At 37.9% G+C, this 20,960-nt stretch overlaps 3 protein-coding genes across 3 annotated transcripts; 1 reads left to right on the forward strand and 2 right to left on the reverse strand.

Annotated features, from left to right (window-relative positions):
* Positions 1 to 632: 632 nt before the first annotated feature.
* gle1 (GLE1 RNA export mediator) lies at positions 633 to 13,024 on the reverse strand. Its single transcript, XM_036578874.1, has 16 exons — positions 12,840 to 13,024; positions 11,570 to 11,818; positions 11,330 to 11,488; positions 9,400 to 9,548; positions 9,240 to 9,300; positions 8,009 to 8,263; positions 7,072 to 7,297; positions 6,762 to 6,874; positions 6,557 to 6,626; positions 6,242 to 6,384; positions 5,926 to 6,116; positions 4,558 to 4,687; positions 4,364 to 4,468; positions 4,180 to 4,262; positions 3,667 to 3,730; positions 633 to 1,856 (listed from the first exon to the last, which is right to left on the reverse strand). Exons 1-16 carry the CDS (start codon positions 12,936 to 12,938, stop codon positions 1,788 to 1,790), a joined length of 2,166 nt encoding a protein of 721 aa, XP_036434767.1. The 5' UTR covers positions 12,939 to 13,024; the 3' UTR covers positions 633 to 1,787.
* Positions 13,025 to 13,160: 136 nt separating this feature from the next.
* On the forward strand, positions 13,161 to 17,872 carry cunh22orf39 (chromosome unknown C22orf39 homolog). The gene is made up of 3 exons (XM_036578879.1): positions 13,161 to 13,289; positions 15,272 to 15,439; positions 16,659 to 17,872. Exons 1-3 carry the CDS (start codon positions 13,224 to 13,226, stop codon positions 16,788 to 16,790), a joined length of 366 nt encoding a protein of 121 aa, XP_036434772.1. The 5' UTR covers positions 13,161 to 13,223; the 3' UTR covers positions 16,791 to 17,872.
* Positions 17,873 to 18,425: 553 nt separating this feature from the next.
* On the reverse strand, positions 18,426 to 20,877 carry mrpl40 (mitochondrial ribosomal protein L40). Its single transcript, XM_036578878.1, has 4 exons — positions 20,700 to 20,877; positions 20,427 to 20,516; positions 19,659 to 19,814; positions 18,426 to 19,219 (listed from the first exon to the last, which is right to left on the reverse strand). Exons 1-4 carry the CDS (start codon positions 20,759 to 20,761, stop codon positions 18,910 to 18,912), a joined length of 618 nt encoding a protein of 205 aa, XP_036434771.1. The 5' UTR covers positions 20,762 to 20,877; the 3' UTR covers positions 18,426 to 18,909.
* Between the last annotated feature and the right edge of the window lie 83 nt (positions 20,878 to 20,960).

Raw genomic sequence — 20,960 nt, forward strand, 5'->3', positions numbered from 1 at the left:
GATGGACTACAGTCTGTAATTGTAGAACTACAAAGTGCACCTATATGGTAAGTGAAGCTGATAAAACGGACAATGAGTCAAGATACAAGGTGGTTTTAATGTTATGGATGATCGGTGTATAGCACCTTTCTGCTACACAAAGAAAATATGAAAAATGTGATTAAAGCGCGCTGACTGCGTCTCGTATGCCTGTCTGTGCCAGTATGCGTGGGCAGGAGAGGGCGGAAGGAAAAGTAGTCCCTGTTCTACACATTGTCACTTTTTTCAAAGACACATTTGTACCATAAGTTTAATAAAAATATATTAACTTTACTGCTTACAGAAAACATCTAGTATCAATATTTTCACGTGAGGATTGATTCTCAAAAAAGAAAAAAAAACTGTCAGGATCAGAAGCATCAATATTTCAATATTAATCCGCCCGCCCCTACTTTGTGTGTCTTTGCAACCAAAGTTTAGCATTAAAGGGCACACATCCTACATTTCAACCGTACTTTTTCCACTGAGGCCCACTTATGAGATTTGTGTGGGTTTATGTACCAAAAACGGCCATAATTACTTTTTATATTACTATTTTGCAACCTATATCCTTCAGTTTTTGTTACTGTGACTTTAAAGGAGAATTCCACGATTTTTTTTTTCAAAATTTCTACATAATTTAGTTGTTGAAACGTTAACTAAGTATGATATACAATAATGCATTGTAGAGAAACTTTCTGATTTGGATTTATTTTCAGTTGTGGTGAATGGTAAAATAGTGGTAAATCTGAGAACCGTTTTCTTTGGGGACTATTTTGCCTTACAATGATGATGTATCCATCTCACATGAATATGTATAAAAAGGCATTTTAGGCCAAACCTCATCACAAAGTTATCGAAAAACAATGTCTCAGGCATCAGGCAGAGTACTCAATTATTTCATGTAACTTTCAGTGAGGTACCTTTTAGAGGTATTATTCAGACATCTGGTTCCCATCACCACCACTGTGAGCAATTCTTCACTAGAATGGGGCATTTCACGTTAAAACACTCAATGACTTTTCTTGTAAACTTTTCAGAACACAGAATACATAAAAAAAATCAAAAATACTACATCAAACTCTTATTAAAACAATTCACAGAAACATTTGCTTTTGCACGATATGTGCCCTTTAAATTTCTCCAAACATCACAACAGATATTGTTCCCTTACAGCCCCCCCTCCTTGGTTACATCTGCATAAAACAAGAGTGACACAATAGAATAAAGTTTGTCCTCTTTGTACACGTTTAATCACTATAGATATACACATGGATGTACAATTAATTTCTCCATGAGCGCATACAAAGAGGCTCCACATTCCATCAGCGACAACATCCTACAGTGAGGCTCACACCATGATTCATAATTACATGAGCACATTCGGTGTCCACAAACTAAAAACTTTGTCAGATCAGATTAGTTTAAAAACTGATGGCTTCCTCCAAACATAACAGCAATTAAAGGGCCCTGGCTCTGAATAAAAAAAAATAAAAATAAAAGCAAACTCAGACAGAAATAATTTAAAAAAGCTTTCATATACAAAACAAAATGAAAAAATAAAACTGATCTAGAATATGCCTATCAAGGGGCAAGATCCATAATTTGATCCTGCTACCAAATATGCCTAAACAGAGCTTCATTTTTCAAGCCATGCCTTATTTTATGTAAATCATACATAGGATGAAGGCTGAATGTGAACAGCATGTACAGATTCATCATGTTCCATGAAGTATAGTGTTGGGACTAAATATAGTCAAGTCCAACCATCAGGATCTCCAGAAAGCTGAGGTCAGTTGTCCTTTGGGTGGATCTATCTGCTTGTTTCGTAAAGCGTTCTAACCCAGAAAGAAAGGGAAACATTAGTATGGTACATGTTCCATAAAGCCAGACACCTTGTGAACAACAGTATATTAGTAAAAAGGCACAGAACAGTTTAACCCTTGTAATCAAATTTACATCTTTATAGTACAGATTTTTTTTTAAGAATATATTCATCTGGCTCTGTGTCTCTGTGAGGCCTGTGCTATGTTTACGTGGTGTTTCTTCTCTTCACAGTCATCATGGTGCTTGGAAGGTGACTGTTCCTTGTAATATGAGATAAGGACTTGCCTACTCACATCTCTAGGCTATCTTATCAGATGTGACAGTGTGACCTATAGAAGTCGAACTCGTTACTTCCATCACTGTAAAACTGGATGAAAGCTGAATTTGTTGAAATTACTCAAGGCAATAGGCCTGACTGAAGAGTGACTGTTGCAGATGTTGTTAGGATATATATGATGAAAACTAAATTTGTGGACAGAACGTAACCAATGACATTATCTATGTAATGTACGCAGGTGTGTATAATATACCTACGTACTGTACGGTCATTGCTGCTTTTCTCCTTACCTGTCACTTTTTTTCACTTGCCAATTCATGGACAATTTTTGTTCTTCATGATACTTTATAGTTACAGACACTGCTATACATACACTGTCACTGCTTATCCTGCATGTAAATGTTTTAACGCATATTTATATTGTAATGCTATTTGGAGATAGTCCTCTCTCTTTGCACTACAATAGTTATGTCAGCTTCAGACCTATACATTTGTCCCCACATTTGTCTTCATTATTAGCCAGATTAGTAGTTGATTAAGTTGTATTTATGTATGTATAGTTTTTTATAAATTGTTTTATTCTCCTCTGTATAAATTGTGTTGTCTGAGTGTCATCTGAAGCATTTTAATGTACAGATTTCCTTGGCATATTGTACATGTGATTAATAAAACTTTGACTTTCTGTTTATTTATGGTTAAATGCAAAAGTCTAGGCACCTGAATACCATCCCCTATGGAACACACTTCTGCACATTTTACTGCACAATTACTGTTTATTTGCATACATTCTTTACATTCATATACTGTGTTGAGTTACTTACTTCTACCTTGCATCTCTCTTGCGCACAAGCTCTCGTCTGCTGATTTCTTTTTTTATACTATTTTTAAACTTTTTTTAAGCTTTTAAAAGGGGCACTCTGGCCAAAATGCTACACATAAAATGGCCTACTCACCTCTTACAGCAGTTTCGCAATAGTCTATAGAATGAGAATCCCTGGTAAGGGCTAGAAAAAACCCATTCTGATGATTTACCTTGACAGAGGGGGGATCTTCTGAAACACTACAAGTGCTTTAGTGCTGATACTTGAGTTCAGGGTGTTTACAATTTATTTATTTTTTTTTAAACAGAAGCCAGAAAGCTAATGTTTCTGCTAGAAAGTCAAATATCACAGCTGTATTAGCCTCTACAATACAGGGATGCAGTGCTGCACTACAGCACTACAGAACACTTAGCATTACATGACAAAACACTGAATATTAGTTTTAGGCCACAATGCACCTCCACGTGTAAAGTTATGTTTATGTAAACTTGTTGACCTGCTGAGATGATTAAATTTTACAATCCTTCTATTTGATTTCTGACTCTGGTTTTCTTTTTAATACTTTATAGGGTATATCAAATCAAAGAAATTATGAATTTCTAAATGTTTAATCTTAGTTTAATCTTACCCAGCATGTAGTAGCATTCTGTGGTGAAAGTATAAATGAGCCACTCCCAGTATTGAATTTAAGACAAAGAGAGTGGTGTCATAAAGGTTTCTTACCTCCAGAAACTGCTTAAGTCTAGTTACTGAGCCCATTTGACCAGTGCTGGTGACCACTTCAATCCTGAAAGAAATGGAAGAGGCGGATCAAGACCAAGCTTAGTACCATCATTGTTTCGAAAAAGTTTAATGTAGTATAAGACTGGGAGCATCAAATTTGTCTATGAATTTTAAAGTTCTTCATGTTCAGCATGTGGAACTGCACCAAAGTCAACAGTACGGTCTTTGTAGCGCAGCAGCAAATGCTGAACATCAAGAAACTTTTAAATCACTTAATGTAATTAGTCCACCCATTTTGAAATATGAGTTTCCCAGTAAATATAAAATATTAAGTGGGAAACTAAAGGCTCCAAGCATAAATAAGTACTGACTGAATGCATTATGTTCCTGAGGAACAGTTTCTCCACATTCTTAGCAAAGGAAGTTGATTTGTTTTCATTTGAACATCTGTTCATTTCTGTCACTATAAAATTAGTAATGATAGTCAAGGAATATACATGGTAATGGATGTACCTGGGAAAGTATTCGTCTTTGATGAGCAGCATAAGTTTCCAGAATTGCCCTTGATATTGTTTCAAAAGAGCATTTCCACAAACCTGTATATGCCAAAACAGAGATGGCAAGAAAGCATCATCACCACAGGGGATAAATATGGGGAGTACATGAATTTCAGTGTTTTCTGAAGTGACTTTTTTACCTCCAGAAAGTCAAACAGAAGAGTTGCAGTAACATCAGCAAGAGGCTCCATGTTCAGCATCTGTGCCAACCAGCGCCAGCCGTGATTGAGTCCATGAACATCAGGCTGTAAAGGCATGTTACACAGAGAAAGATCAGCCCACATCAAAATGAAATGAGTATTTTTATACATAATATAATGTAAGCAAATATTACCACTTGTTTGTTGCTATGAGGCCATCTCATCTGTATTATAGCAGCATACAGTCGGATCATCCCAGACATCCTCTTCAAAAAGCTGTCCTGTCCCTCCACACCTGAGTCATCCACACGATATCCTAGAATCCTACAAGGCAAGACACATTTCATCTGAGTAAAGGATTTAAAATGCAAACTGTTTTGCACCAACACACCCCGGATCAATTTTAGAGGCAAAAACGAAATACGTTCTGGTACTTAAAGCCTGTTTCAGGTATGCTACTTCTTTGTGACATAAGTAATACAGCACATCTTGCTTTTCATTTCGGTACAAATGCTATTAGATTATAAAGTTCATACAGGTTGAGTGATCAGAGAGGCAGCGGGCCACAGATATAGCAAAGAAGCAGTGTGGTATTCGGAAAACAGGCGTTGAGCCTTTTTTCCCCCCACACGCAGCAAAATAAAGTGAAATAAACTACAAAAAAAATTAAAACAGAACAGAACCCAAGCAAGAATATAAAAAACACAAATTCTACAATTCATGACAGTTTTCAAATTAAATACTAGCCAAACATTTCGTGTTGCATACAAATCTCTCGGTAGGTAAACTATATGGCCAAAAGTTTGTGAGGTCAGGCACTGATGTTGAACAAGAAGGCCTTGCAATCGACATTCCAATTCATCCCAAAAGTGTTCAGTGGGGTTGAGGTCAGGGCTCTCTGCAGGCCACTAGAGTTTCTCCACACCAAACTCATCAAACCATGTCTTTATAGAGCTCACTTTTTGCACAGGGGCTCAGTCATGCTGGAACAGAAAAGGGCCTTCTCTGAACTGTTGCCACAAAGTTGGATGCACGTAATTGTCTGAAATGTCGTTGGATGCTGTAGCATTAACATTACCTTCAGTTGGAACTATGGAGCTGAGCCAAAACCCTAAAAAACAGCCCCAAACCATCTTGCCTCCAAAAAACTTTACCTAAGCACTGCCATGAAACTCATCTTCATGCAGCTCCCAACTCACAGTTACTGCACTGATGTTTCCAGAGGCAGTTCAGAACTCTGTAGTGAGTGATGCAACAGAGGATTTGAAATTTTAAAGCGTTAAGCTTGTCAGCACTTGGTGTAAGTTTGTGTGGTCTACTACAATGTTGCTAAACTGTTGTTGCTCCTAGATGTATCCATTTCACATTAACAGGACTTACATTTGATCATTGCAGATATAGCAGGGCGAACACTTCACAAAATGACCAAAGTAACCGATTTGACTATTTATTCCTTTAGAAAATGGATGTCTGTAGAACTTGCTGTACAGCTCTGCCAAGCAAACAACGCTTATGAAAATACCTAAATTTGATGAAATCACAGTTTTGTGATATATCCTTACTTCTGATACTCTTCCATAGTGGTGCCATCCTTCATAGGCGGGTAGTGGGGAACAGCATAAGGACACTTCTTGTGAAGGTGGGCTAAGATGAGGTCTCCAACTTTAGGATGCAGCTCCCAAACTCCTGAGGCCACCACCGCTATAGGGAATGCTGCCTCATGATGAGACGCCACCTCTTCCTCTCCTTGTTTCTATGTACATTTTCATTCAAGATACTGTAATTTGTGTACAAACTCATTTTCCTCTTTCAGTCAAACGTCAGGTAAATAATACAAACTAAAAACACCAAATAAGTTAACAAAAGACACCAACTTACCACAAACTTTTCTGCTAATTTATAGCTAACAAATTCCAGCCCATGGGGATGCTGAGACGTGGACACTGACTTCCCACTAGACACGATTTGCCGCCCTGATAACAATTTGTCAATCTTGTCGAAGATTTCCTTCAACTGAGAACCTAAATGTCAGGCAAGGTTAAAGAAAAAGACCTGTTAAGACAGGGATGTGATGACTGGTGATCTAAGGGTTTTAAAGAAGTATTTCCTCTTATTTCTGTAATGAGGCAGAGATGGCAGAAAATAGCATGGCCTAAACCTCATGGGTTTTTGAATAAGAAGGAGTAAACTCACCTGAAATGCTGGAGATCTGGCTCACAGGAATTGTTGCAGCCTTCTGGAGTTCCATTTTCAATTTCTTTGTCTGCACAAATGCACAAAATTTAAATCCTTGTACATAATTACTATTATTTTAATATGTTCAATAATTCTGTAAGATTACATAGATACAGATTTACATAGCAGCATTAATCCATTAAATTAAAGGCAGAAAGTTGACCTGCATATCTTTTGAGTTATTCAGATCTTCAAATGCCTGAGCGCACTGGCTGGCCATGTCCTGTAGCTCTTTGTACCATTTCAAGGTGCTGTCTTCAGCTCTAGTCTGCAGACCTGGCAAGTAGAAATTGTAAGTAATGTTATTTAGAAGGCAGTTAGAGAACGTGCTATTTGGTGACAATGGTGCATGTGTGCCTTCTATGATTTTAGAGAGAAATGGCATTTTATTCCGATATATATAAATTATACTGAAGAATGACAAAGACCACTTGAATTGACTAGACTATTATAAAATGTTTCCGTCATGCTACCTTGCTTTCTAGCTTTCTCCTTAGCAGACAATGCTGCACTCTTCTTCTGCTCCTCTTGTAGAGCTTTTAAGTCTGCCTGCTTCTTTCTCTCCTCTTCTTCCTCCTGCTCCTTCTTCTTCCTCTCTTGAGCTTGAGCCATCTCCTCCTGCATGGCTCTGAGCAGTGCTCTCATTTCCTGTAGTGCCCGCTCTGCCACAGTCATGTCCTCCACACTTGGAAACTGACCCTGCACAGTACATACAGTTTCAAGGGGAGTTCCTTTGATTTTTCAAAATTTCTGGTCATTCAGAGTGTTTTGCTGTAAAATGCCCTGTTCTAAAGAAACTTTCTGAGTTAGAATTGTTCACAGCGGTGGGGGTAGTTACCAGATGTCTGAAGATTAATGCCTTTAAATGCTACATCACAAAGTTATTACATGAAATGAAATTGGTTGTTTGGATAGTAAATAAATTGGCTATATTTGCATTACAGACATTACAATATGTACCTACACCCATATGTATATACACACATGTGTGTGTAGTAATGAAACCTTGTATATCTGAAAATGTCACATCATAGTAAACTCTTAGAAGAAGAAGATTTTACTCAGTGATTTTGGATAATTTCAACTGGTCCATTCATCATTCAAACAGACCTCTAAAGAGCAGACAGTGTTTTCAAGTAAAGAAAAATGAATCCAAACGGGAAAAAATTTAAACGACTCTGGTCATAGCACTACAACTACAGATGTAAACTGAACTGTTTGTAAAGAAAATTAAAAGATAAATTAAAGAACATATATTTATTCAATTTTTTATATTTGATTTTAACTTAATTTATGAATGCACTGCCCATTAACAGCAATACTTCATTTTGGGAGCAGGGACAGTGAAAATGCTGCTAGAGCATTTAAGTGAAAATTGTTATCACTGAGCAGAAGAATATGACAACTCACTTCTGCCGTGGTGCGCACCACCTCTGAGACTTGTGAACACAGCTGGTTGCCACGGGTGATATAGGACGTGTGATCGAGGGTGAGGCCCGTTTGTGTGGCAGATGCGGGTTCCAGGAGCTGATTCAGTTGAAGCACTTCCTCTTGGATGGCATTGAGTGCTCTTAGCCTCTCTCTGCCCTCCACCTGTCTCTGCTTTTCAAGCTCTGCCTCCCGCAGACGCTGCTGCTCCGCTTCCCGCAGACGCAGGTTCAGGATCTGACAAAGCAAAGTCAAATATCAGGGGCATTGATCCGAAGGTGGCAATTCAACTGCATTGATTCTGGCATGTCAGAACAGATTATAGTTGATGTCATACTATTCAGGAAGTTTGCAATTATTTTTAAAAGAGGAACAACAAAACTGTCTTTTTTTTTAACATAAAAGCAATGTATATACATTTTTTAAATATATCTCCACTACTTTTAATGAGTTCCTCTGATCACATGTGTATTCGCTCATTTTTTAAAAATGTACCATGTCATACCAAAATTATTTAATTAAACTACAGTGGATTCTGAAATTTAATGTTGCACCAGATAGTTCCGAAATTATTTTAATTAAGTAAAATTGTTGTGAAGTTAAAGATCTACACTCCTACTAAACATAATCTCAGCACTAACGTAATTTTTCGACATCATTAAAAAAAGATCACAAATATCTGTGCTTCTTGGTCCTTAAGAGAGTGAAGATAAAACAGCAAGCAGTTACTTCTAATACTAGAATACATTTAAATGTAATTATTTGACACTTGAGCTGACACTCAATTTGAGTCAAACTTCTGCTGCGTATAATTATGAGCCTTTACTTTGACTTTTTTGATTCTTTTGTTATTTTAGTGCAAATTTCAACTGGATTTTTGGATGCCGAATTTTCACCAGATGAACTTGTATCATTGTAGTTAATATTACATCAAGTTATTTATAGATATGCAATAACTGTACCAATGAAGTATGCTAACAATTACAATACCGAATCTTCCACCATCGTGTCTGTGTCACTGTGCTCCTGTTCAAATGTTAGCAATCTGGAGGCCTATATGTCAGTAATGATCAAAGAAACTTCTCAAAACTTGCCATTGCCTTGTCATAGTTAACAGGTTTGCTATTTTCATCATAGCTCTAGACTGGCTTTGAATTAGAAAAAACAATTAAGGATAAGGGACAAATTATGCTAAAACGAAGAGAATCCTTACTTTCATTCTGTGTCTGTGCTCTTCTTTCAGCTTCTCCTGCCGTCCAAGGCTTTCCTGCGTCCTTTTAAAAACGAGACAACAAAATTTAAGCTATGTAAAAAATACATTGGAAATGACCACACTCCAGAGTGAAGTGAGAAACAGTACAGAGAGCACATACTCCTTTTCCATCATGTCCCTCATGCTTTGATACTCCTGCCTCTGCTTCAGCTCCATGAACTCTTCAAAGCGTTTAAGTTGTTCCAACTCTCGACTGGCTACGGTAGCCACGAGTCGCTCCTGCAACTCTTGCCTCAGGCTTAGTTCTGCCTGTGAGAAGAGAAAGTCACATGATTCAATCAATCATCATCATCATCATCATCAGGTATTGTATAATGTATAATTTAAATGTTTAGTAATTTAACATGCAATGTGGTTTTGTGGTATAGGGGAACGCAGGGCACAAACTAAGACAAGCGCAACATCAATTTTTTACACTGTAAAACAGGTCCACTCGTGTCTTTGGTAATGTTTTTGTATTACCATTGCAACATCATCTGCAGATTTTCACAGCAAAAAGGGGCATTTCCGGAGATTCATCATGAGGTTTGTTTTTGGACAATGAAAGTAACTTTTTTCATTATTAATTTTGTTCGACTACACAGAACCCACAACTACATTACTTCAGTCACCATTTTGGTGGCTGTAATCTAGCACCATTTTGAAGCATACAGCCTAGTCACAGTAACAGCTAGCCAGGCTAAAATAACAGGGTTAGTACTATAACAAAGCCACCCAATAGAAATGCTAAGAGAATTTTTTAATTTTACACAGATTGATCAAAATTGTATTATAGATGTCTTGTAATTTAAATCTACTTCAATTTTATTGTGGTGATATTTGCTGTTCTATGTTGTGGTCAAAAATAAATTTACCAGTGTCTGACACAGCTCCTTTTCATTAATTTATCACTATTTTTTCTAATGTGCGTCTTTATTATGTAGTTTGGTCGGAAAGCTTGTCTGGTTCAATCAACAAAGAACTGTATCTGTCTTTGCATCATTTTTTTGCGACAAACAGAACATCCATCTGTTATAATTCATTTTAATCTGTTACAATTAAGTTTTAATGCTTGGATTTGGCTGTTACCCAAAATGGTACTCAAAACAAAAGTTTATGTTTTCATTTGTAGCAGAGGAGTGTATGTTGCTTATATAAAAAATTACCTCTCTTGCTCAAATGTTTTAAAAATTATTTAGCAAACACTAAAATGTGTTAGGTTGTGTCCTGAAACCCCTAGAGCCAACTTCTATTCTTTGTTGTCTTCAACAGTATTCACCTACAATACAAAGCATATGTAAATATACAAAGGGAATTTTCTCACACACTGGATTTGAAATGACACAATGACTACAAGACAAATGTGCAGAGAACTGATGATGGCCTGCATAGTCTACAAAGCAGTACCAAATGATAAGTATATTATTATTATTATTATTAATATTATTGTTATTATTACTACTATTATTATTATTATTAATATCATTATAATCATCATCGTAATTATTATTATTATTATTATTATTTTCTACCATTTTCAGTTCCTTCTTGGTTTTTAGTGTTCAGCTGACTTGACCTGGGCAATCACTTTTTGGCTCAGAAAAACTTCACAGTGGATTTAACATGTTGTCCACTCTTGCCAAGTTATCCAATTAATTTTTATTTCTTAAAGGTCTTTAACCGATTTATTCTGATTTACAAGTTTAATGACACTTTTCTTCATTGGCATCACCACATCAAACTTGTGCATGCACTAATGATGCAATAAAACATAGGTCGCCAATAAACAACTAAGCTGCAGACTGTCTGATTACTTTTGTCCCACTAAACTGGGATTATTATGTGTAAAATGTAACTGAAACAAGTGTAATTCCTACAACTAATAATTAAGGCTCATATTAAGGCTGACAGTTTGGAATTAAACCTATCGGTCACAGTTTTACTTCAAACACAGTGCATTAGAGTACATAGCCAAAAGAACAAATATCTGTCACTGTCCAGTTATTTACAATCTTACAATCTGTGTATGTAATTTTGTGAAAGTGCTCTACCTTGGCTTTAGCCCGATGTGTTTCTTCACAAATGCAGATGCAGCCCGCCGTCTGAGTGGCCCTGGGTGAAAGGAGGGAGATGGCTGGCGGTGGAGTGCTGCTGGGAGCAGGGCTGAGATCCACCGTGGAGTGTGAATTCTCCAGTTTGTCATCATTTACCTACATAATACAACATAATGATAGAAAATTAAAGAACAACAAATGGAATCAAAATAAACTGAAATAGCTAAAGGACTTTACCCTGTCCTCATTGTCAGTAGTGGCAGGTGGAAGAGAGGTGGACTGGGAGATCGGACTGGTGAGTGTATGGTGTGGACTGATGGGAACTGAACTAGAGATAGGAACATCTTCAGACGTGCCAAGGCTTGTATCACGGATAGGAGAACCCAAAGAGCAGTTTTTGAGCCGATGTCGAGGACTCAGTCTCTTCAGAATAGCCCCCGAGAGAGGTGATAGGCTGGTAACTTCTTTACAGCCAGCAAGAATATCCTGAAGATTGAGGAGAAATATAGTTATTTACAAAAAACTTGTCAAGACAACAGTAATAAGACATTACATCAATTTAATATTGAGGAAACAACAGTATCGTTATGGAGGCCATGTAACTTACATTACTGCATCTAACCCAAGTGCTTCAAAACAAATGCGTGAGATAACTAAGCAACACATCATTCTTTTCTGTGTATGTACCTAGCATACGTGGGCAATGTAACAAAAATAACATAATACATGAAGAGATTTCCACAATAGGTGATGCAGATCACAATATTTTGTTTTTCTGAGGTTTGATAAATAAGAACAGTCACAGTGCATTAGTGGTAGCACATTATAAAAACTGCAATAAAACCTATGAGTATGATTATCTTTATTCAATACTTGCACGATGTTCTCAGTGCTCTAAATTCAACTAATTATGCTTTCTTTTAAATCCTGCATACATTTGTTGGATCACACTTTATTTTGAGAGTCCCCTATAAATTATCTATACATGCTTTCATTGTTACACTATTTGGTAAGGGTTAGGTTAAGGATTAAGTTTAGTCTTGGAGTTGAAGTTAAGGTTAAGTTTTTCTAGATTTACTAGAACCTATTATATTCATTCAGCTTAATGTTCAGTTTAATAGATATTTAGTCGAATGTTAACCTAGTTGAAGGCAAGAGCTACACATCATCAGTGGACTCGCAAGTTGAAGTATTATCCATCAGTGTTCTAGAACGTTTTTCTACGTGCTAAGAAAAGCACGCAATTTGTAAACATAAAATATCGTCATGTTGCCCATCTCGAGCGCCCAGCTCTGAATAAAAGATAAGGTAAGCTTTCTAACACTGCTAGCTAGTTACACATGTGAACATCCATTTCAGTCCACAAACGTTAGGTAGCTAGCTTCCACTTCAAAACTCTGAAAACTACATACAAACTCCGCTTGAAAACTGACCGATAAATTAGCTGAAAAGCTAGGTAACGTTAGCATGTTCAAAAGTGCTGTGAACAAGTGTTAAGTTCAGTTACCTCCCCCTTTTCAACCCAGTCTGGGCTGTATTTGAGTTTTCCCTTTGGAGAGTTTTTCAAAGCCTCTAGTGTCTCCCATCTCAGACTTTCTGTTGCCATTTTAGTGTAACATTAATCACTGAATGATCCCCCCCATAAACCAACACACCGGTTAGCTTTGGAATTTGTCTTTTAGGCACAACAAGGTTTCCGCTTCCTACAAGCTACAAAATAAAAGTCTCTCACAGTAAGTAGAATATATTGCAAAACTGTTAGAATTTTCTCCTTATCGTCAACGTTTACCGACCATGTTTGTTTGATTTTAATTATTTATTTTCTGTATCGTAATCAATGACTAATTAGATAATGGTGAAACATTGATGTAGGCAGTAGGGGGCAGTGTGGATGACTCGTTCTTTTGCAGTCCAAGAACAAGTGAGTGCAATGGCAGGATCAACGTTACCGTGGAGGGTATGTGCGTGATAGTTGTTTTTTGTTTTAATGTAACCAGTGTTTTTTGTGTCTGCTTCTTTAAATATGTGGAAGATATTGCTTGTTACATAAGTTTGTCCCTAACACGGACGAACAACTTTCTAGCTTCAACGTGTCTTTCCTTTTCCATTAGCCTAAAGCTAACTTCAGTTTCTAATGGGCTGTATCGACCGGGCAGATAGAAACACTTGAGTGAAATCAAGAAAGCGTGTAGCGTCACATTTAAGTCGGTCATTTTCTCAAGCACACTGATTCCTAACTACATTAAAATATCGGATAAATAACAAGAATTTTGCCCGATAATTAAAGCAAAAAGTCAACCCTGTTATAGGAGAAGTCCTCAGTCAGGGCTTAAGTTGTCCAGCTCTCTGAGAAATTGTACTTTTGAAACATCTGAAGAACCTGCACTGCGCCGTTTTGTGATTTCCCTGCAGCCCTTTATTCGCTACTTTTTAAGCTGAATCAGGTTTGCTAGAGCAGGAAGAGCACAGGTCTGTGTAGTGCAGGTGGGCTACAGCAGTGATTCTCAAGCGGTCCTCAGGGACCTTCAGACGGTCCACATTTTACTCCAACCCAACTCGCACCACTTATGGTTTGAGCAAAAATGTGGACCATCTAGGGGTCTCAGACGACCGGTTTGAGAACCACTGGGCATCAGGAATGTAGTTGGGAAACACAGTACATTCCAGTTGTCCTAATAGTTCCCTGAATAGTGAACTACACAAGGTATAAAAGGAGAAGAGAGGAACTTTTATTCATCAATAATTGCTAAGTTTTGTTTTAACAATCAACATCCCATTGTTAGTTTCTAGGACAGTGGTCACTAACTCTGGTCCTGGAGACCTACCTTCCTGCAGAGTCTAGTTTCACCCACACTTTCTCCAGCTAATTAACATCTTTGAGTGGCTGGATCAGAATCAGTAGTGTTAGGGCAACATGTTAGATGCAGGTTGGAACTAAATTCTGCAGGAAAGTGGATTTCTAGGAGGAGGGTTGGTGACCTTTGGTCTGCATACTGGAATATACAGACCCTGTGAAATTGAATGCAGAGGATACAGTGTTTTTGTGTGTGAAATACTGTTCTAGCTGGATTATTTCCCGATCCTGCCAGAGGGCACGTATGAGTACCCCTTTGAGCAGTACAATGAGAAATGGGGCACCCTACAGCCTCACAGGAAAAAGCAAATGAGTACACCAGTTTTAGAATCTTTTCTGCAACACACCTTAACTCATTAAGGGTTTCATTGTCAGTTGAAAAGCTGAATCATCTATTGAGCCAGAGAATAGCTGAAACTGTGAAGACCACTGGGTCTGTCCTGTCTCAATTGGCGCTCTTGCAGTCCTCATTTGTGCTTGTGTGCGAGGACCTTGAGGTTGTAAGGTGGATTCAGAAGTGGCAATCTTACCCAAAATTACTTGAGATACAGGCTAGTGGATAGGTTTGTTTAGCCTATTTATTTCATATAATTCATTTGCTGTTGAGAATTCTAAAGAAGTGAAACCTTAGTAGGGTTTAGGCCGAGAAACTTGAACAGTGAATCTCCCTCTCGCTCTCTTGTTCAAAAACACTTTTCTATATGATTTTGACAAAACAAAAGTGAGGAAAAAAAACTTTTTTTTTTTTTTTTCAAATTTCAGCTGTTATGTTTTTATTCAATTTCCCAGGCTGTGCTTTTGCCTGATTAAAAGCAAGGTTTGTAATTGTCCAAGTAAAAAAGCAAGTAACAGCCCTGCTTTGCCTCACAGTTCAATAATAGACAAGCCATACTATTCCCATGTGAGTAGTGATGAATTTGCTTTTATTGCGTAGCCTTTAGTGCTGCAGTGAAAGCTTTTGAATAAATTGGTGCCCTATTAAAACCTACCAAATGTCTATCATGCCTCCTGTTTATAAACTTGGAGTTAATCAGAAGCATTATCACTGGTTCTCTTTCTGAATTTCCGGATGTTTTTGATTTCAGCCGCCTCGGGAGTGTGATGCCTACTGGAGTGAATTCAGACATTGCAAGAGTTTACGGCACCGCTTCCATCACTACTACACTTATGGAATGTCACCTTTGTGTGAGCAGTGGAAAGAAGACTATGATGCATGCAAGGAGTGGGAGAGGACCCAGAGTACACATGCCAAGGTCAGTCTCCACTGGGGAGAATGTCGTGAGACTTGTAGTGCAGATTCTCAAACCTGGTTCTGCATACCCCCTGCCCTGCATATTTTAGTGCTTTCCCTACTCCCAGTGCACCCACTTCGTCATGTAGGGCTTGTTAAGGAGATGATTAGTTGGATCACTTCTGTTGGGAGCAGGGGAAACGCTAAATTGTGCAGGATAGGGGTTACTCCAGGACCAGGGCTGGGAACTACTGCTGTGGTGCAAGGGTCAATGTGTCTGGCTCTAGAAGAAGTGATTTCCTTGCTGGCACACATAATTCCTGACCCATATTGAAGTGCTTCTAACCCACCTGATGTTTTTCTTTGTCATCATATCAGTATTAGAGGTCTGCACAGGCATGAAATTGAAGCTTAAATCTAAACTGTACCCACAAATTGGAGACCTGATCCTTTAACTTAATTTAATTTACTTCGTATTACATTCACTCTTATCAAGAGTGACAGTGTAATCAAGTTTCAGATAAAACCAATCATAGTGTTAATAGTTTTTCATATGCTAACATTCCTATCTGTGCGCGGATTTGAACATCAGTCACTCACATGAAAAACTATGACGTTACTCACGATGCTTTTTAATCTATACATAGTAGATATTTATAACTGTGTTTAAGAATTCCACAGAATCTCATATAGATACCTGTTTTTACAATAATAAAAAAAAAACTTGGTTGGTTGACGTTCAAAATAACCATAGGAGATGCTGTCTTAAAGAGATTATCAGTGTTTTATTGGTGGGATTTCCAGTGCTGTGGTGATGCATGCATTTGTGAACGGTCAGAGTTACTGAGTAAAAATCTCCACAGATGGGCTGTACTGCAACAGCGATCCTTCCACCAACCCAACACATCCCGCTCGTTATCCATGTTGCGAGTGACACTTCATCCAGAGACATGTTCATACTCTTTCTCACTCTCTATAGAGAGAATGCACAAATTGACATATGCACACTCCTTCAAATAAAAAACAAATCTATAAAAAATGTCACTCATAAGACATCAGATCTGAGCCCGACCCAAGCCTGGTGCCTTACACAAGAAAACAGCCCAAACCGGGCCTAAAATAGGGTATTTTATCAGGCCCCGCCTGCTTGGATCAGGTAGCAGACCTCTAATCTGTGTATACTTTTGTCTTTCTTTATTGTTGTTTCTCTCTTGCATATATCCCCTTATCTGGTTCTTCAGGAATGTCTCCAGAAAAGTGAGAGGAATCGAGTGTCCGACCAGAGGAAATTCACTCCAGTTTGGGAGCTGAGACAAAGCCCACCACCGGACTGGCACATGCCTCTTAATCAGGACAGACCACAGGACTCTTGAGGGTACACAGACCATCATTTTATCCATCATATTCATTCAACTTACAAAGACTGCCTTACTTTCCCAGAACTACTCAGTCCACAAATACCCAATGGCTATGGCTGAAATGGATCCCTATTTGTGTTTCAGGGCAATATTGACAACATTTGAGTACCTTTTTCTCTTAGAGACCAATTTGTAATTTAAGGGCACTACGATGTCCCACAGTGCACTTACAATTTACCCACAGGTACTGCTGAGCCAAAGAAAATTGAACTTGCCAGACTCTCATGGCTCTCTGCTAACTACAGGTTACTGTAGTCATGGATCAATAGTGAAATGTCTCTTTTTACTTTTCCCTCATTCCCTGCACTTTTCAGAAACATTACACCCCTGTCCAAGAATAAGCTTCAGCCGTGCAAGCAACTAATGTTTGTTTGTTTATGCGACTGGTAAGTAGTGACGCAGGCTGATGATGAGCAAGAATATGAATTTATTCATGCATAGATAAATAGTTCTTCCCTGTATAGTGTGGTACTAACAAGTGAGTAGGGATCCATTTCAGTCAGTGTCTAGATTTTGTGTCCAGTATGACTGTTTTTGTGAACATTCTTCAATGTGTATCAGCACTCGTACTCTACAAATTGTAAAACTCTGAAGATCTTTACAAATACAGCCACACAGGTGCTCTCTGGGAAGAAGACATAAGGTCAAGAAGAAAAACAGGTTTTTTATTATTATTTTTAATTTACTTTTGCCAACTGTTTCAGTGCCACTGCTGAAGGGTTGTTTATGGTACTGTTACTTTGAAAATCTTTAGATTATGTCTATGCATGCACGTTTTTACATCTTCAACAGGTGTTTGGCCTTTCATGTTTCATGTCTTGATGTAAAGACCGTACTGAAAATATCCATATCAATAAAATGCAATTATAAGTCCTGTTATGAGTAACAAAGTTTATCAAAGAACTTGTTATGTGTTTCTGTTGTGTAAAGACTTATTCATGTTTTGTGTGGTCAGTGATGGAATGTGCTAGTTTAAAAGTAGACAGTGAGTTATTATAATGTACTGTATGAATGTAATAAATGAGACATTCATCGACTGTTTTGTTTTTATTTACAAAAATCTAGTGTGAATTTCGGTTCAGTGTTGGGACACAGTCATGTACTCCATGTTTTTTGATTAATTCTTGAGGCTTTGGTGTGAGAAATACTGAGTCGTTTAGCTTTCATCGCAATGGGGGAAAATCTAATTGACAGCTTTTAGATTCTGATACAACCAAATAGTATTTCTGTACGCCTGATATACAATGATTAATATTTCATTATGAAAACCCTATATTGCAAAAACAGTACATTTGTTGGTGAAGTCCAAAAACCATTGTTAACTTAAATGTATGATGATGCAACAAGATTTTATTCTAAGTTGTTGTGGACCATCTCTATTGGTACATTTAAAGGTTCACACAATTTAAAGGGCAGCTGGGTGATTTCAATTTTTTTTAAGAAATAAAGTAGGGAGGCACAGTGATGTTGTAATCATACTGGTATTGGTTGCTTAAAGGAAAAGTATCATCAGACAAATGTTTCCATTTCAAACTGATCTGTGATATTTATAGTACTCCAGAAGTGCAGAATGGTTATGTGATGCTGGCCTACAGTGCAAAAATGTCTCCAATTTATTTAGTTTACTGCATTTGTAACCCTACAGAATGAAATGTTATTTTTTCTTTAACCCAAGTGGATGTTTTCCCCATTTTCTACATTTTATTAATGTTTATGAATGAACACGCACAGATATTACAATAAAAAAATATCGACATCTGTCCACAATTCCCGTATCGGTATCCCTTAACCCCCCAAAAACATTATGTTATAAGGATTGTTTTGTGTGACAGTGACAGTTTTCATTTGGCTGAGCATAATTCATCAGATTAAGAATCTCCCTTTACACCGTCTCTACAGAAGTTAAATTAACACTGTCGGGAACCTCATAGGTGAGCAGCAGCACTACTGCTCCATGTCAGGATCATCTATCAAGATGACTCCAACAATTTCAAAGCACTGGATACGCTGTGGTAACTAGATGCACAGTTCCATCACACGTTTCATGTGTAATTGCAGCAGTCTCTGGACTCCATCACTGCGTGTACACTCGTGTAATGTCATTGTATTTGCCATCAGGGGCCTCGTGGTTTGGAATGGGTGGTGTATAACAGGGACCTTGGCGCTGGAAGGGGAAGAGGCTATCATCAGGGCTGAGTGCTGCTTTGTAGAGCTCCTCTGATTCCAGTTTCAGCTCCTCCAATGCTTGTGTCTGAGCCTTTAGGGCCTCTTCAATTGCTGCCTTCTCAGCCTGGTGCTGGGAGTGTTTGTATCTGGACCATTCCTTAAGCAACAGTGCCCTCCTCTCACTCTCCTCAAAGGACAGCTTAGGAGCACTACGGACTCTGCAAAACAGATTACCAAAATTGCTTGATATGATAAAGAGGTCAGCACAGATGTTCAAATGTTCAATTTCATTCAAGAGTACCACTACAAAGATACATTATATGTTTAAAAGTTTGTAGACACCTGCTCAATCAGTGTTTCTCCCGAAATCAAAGGTATTAATAAAGAGTTTCTTCACCATTCGCTGCAGTACCAGCCTCTACCCTTCTGGGAAAGCTTTACATGAGATGTTGGGACATTGCTGCTGAAGTGTGACTCATTCTATTGGCAATATTTTTCTATAGAGATTATACAAGCTGTGTGTTGCAACTGAATGCCTGTGTCAGCAATGAGTGCCCTTTAAGTAGCTGAATACACTCAATAGAATTGGTGTTTGGATACTTTTGGAAAATTCACATTTGGCCCATCTTTGAGTAAACGTGTGTATATTGGATCTACCTGGTCTCATCAAAGCACTTGGCTGGGGTTATGAAGTCTTCAATAGGGATGAGCTCAGGTGGGATTTTCTCCAGCTTCTTCAACTTTTTCTTCAGTCGTTCTTTCGCTATAAGCTCCCGGCGAGGGTCAACCTTCTTCTTTTTCTTTGGCTCTGCTCTGTTTGGGACAAAAGTGATCACAAATCGAGATGGATGTCGATACCGCATCCAATGACACAAAAACCTCTGCATAAAAAAAAAAGTCTGCATAACTAAATCAGTGAGATGTAAACAAAGCCATTTAGATTAGTCTGATGTGAAATGGTTCATTATAGATAAATTTACAGCCTTCCCTACAGTGCTGGTGATAAGAACTGGCCATTTTGTTTACTATTCAAAATGACCAGTGGGCCCACATGTGTCTTCTGAGTTTTTATATGTAATGCTTATAATGATAAAATATTGTAAAATCTAAAAATAAGCTTTCTGGGGACTACAGTGCCTCACAACGCCCTGCATGTACGCCTCCACCACACACACAAAAATATGTTTTATGCCTAAACATTATCTCAAAACTTTTTATAAAAAAACATATAACATTCATTACAACTTAAATAGGTAAACACTTTAGATGTCTGGTTCCCATTAACACCACTGCGAATACTTATGACTTTATAAGTTTCTCTAGAACATAACATCTCGCATTAAACCAATCTGAATGACTGTGTACATCTTAACAATTTAATTACAGAGAAATCTGAAAAATCGCTGGAATTCCCCTTTAACTGACCTTAACGGCACTGATGTCTTTAGTGAAAGCACTGATGCAAACCAGTGACTGTGTCTGACGCAGCTAACGCTACCGACAGCAGACCTGCAGCTGGAAAAGAGATGGAGAAAATATGTAGTTAAACAAAATTATCAGCATCCTAAAAAACCACAAAAATGACATTATTCGCTAACCTAGCTATGCCAAGTTAGTTCTACAAGCTACACTGGTTAGCGGACGTGCTAACTGGGTAATTCTTCGTCGAATAAACATAAACAAGACAAATTTTCATACCCAAAAGTTAAAGTCGGTCCTGATATCAGCTGCATTGCGCTGCGATATAAAACCCCCGACATTTTTAATTTTATAAACGAAGGGACAGTCAATAAAGCGGGCAGTAGATAAGTATGCTACCGCATTAGCCACCTTGGCTGCCAGCATGCATGTGCAGTGAATGACAAGGGCATATACAGTATTTTTCTAACAGACGCAGTTTCCATATTTCGTTTTTTTCGACAGCAAGTTTCGTTCAGTGTACGTATGTAATACTATTAA

This window comes from Colossoma macropomum, unplaced genomic scaffold (genome assembly GCF_904425465.1).
Source record: "Colossoma macropomum unplaced genomic scaffold, Colossoma_macropomum, whole genome shotgun sequence".
Lineage (NCBI taxonomy): Eukaryota > Metazoa > Chordata > Actinopteri > Characiformes > Serrasalmidae > Colossoma > Colossoma macropomum.

What these genes read in the sequence shown, in the direction of transcription:
- gle1 (XM_036578874.1), bottom strand. Translation starts at nt 12,938, where the DNA reads ATGGCAACAGAAAGTCTGAGATGGGAGACACTAGAGGCTTTGAAAAAC. An exon ending in CACATCGGGCTAAAGCCAAG is followed by an intron (nt 9,549 to 11,329) that starts GTAGAGCACTTT and finishes CTCTTCTCACAG; the next exon opens with GCAGAACTAAGCCTGAGGCA. An exon ending in TGGTGCGCACCACGGCAGAA is followed by an intron (nt 7,298 to 8,008) that starts GTGAGTTGTCAT and finishes TGTACTGTGCAG; the next exon opens with GGTCAGTTTCCAAGTGTGGA.
- cunh22orf39 (XM_036578879.1), top strand. Translation starts at nt 13,224, where the DNA reads ATGACTCGTTCTTTTGCAGTCCAAGAACAAGTGAGTGCAATGGCAGGA. An exon ending in GATCAACGTTACCGTGGAGG is followed by an intron (nt 13,290 to 15,271) that starts GTATGTGCGTGA and finishes TTTTGATTTCAG; the next exon opens with CCGCCTCGGGAGTGTGATGC. An exon ending in CCCAGAGTACACATGCCAAG is followed by an intron (nt 15,440 to 16,658) that starts GTCAGTCTCCAC and finishes CTGGTTCTTCAG; the next exon opens with GAATGTCTCCAGAAAAGTGA.
- mrpl40 (XM_036578878.1), bottom strand. Translation starts at nt 20,761, where the DNA reads ATGTCGGGGGTTTTATATCGCAGCGCAATGCAGCTGATATCAGGACCG. An exon ending in GGACCGACTTTAACTTTTGG is followed by an intron (nt 20,517 to 20,699) that starts GTATGAAAATTT and finishes TCTCTTTTCCAG; the next exon opens with CTGCAGGTCTGCTGTCGGTA. An exon ending in AAGTGCTTTGATGAGACCAG is followed by an intron (nt 19,220 to 19,658) that starts GTAGATCCAATA and finishes TCTGTTTTGCAG; the next exon opens with AGTCCGTAGTGCTCCTAAGC.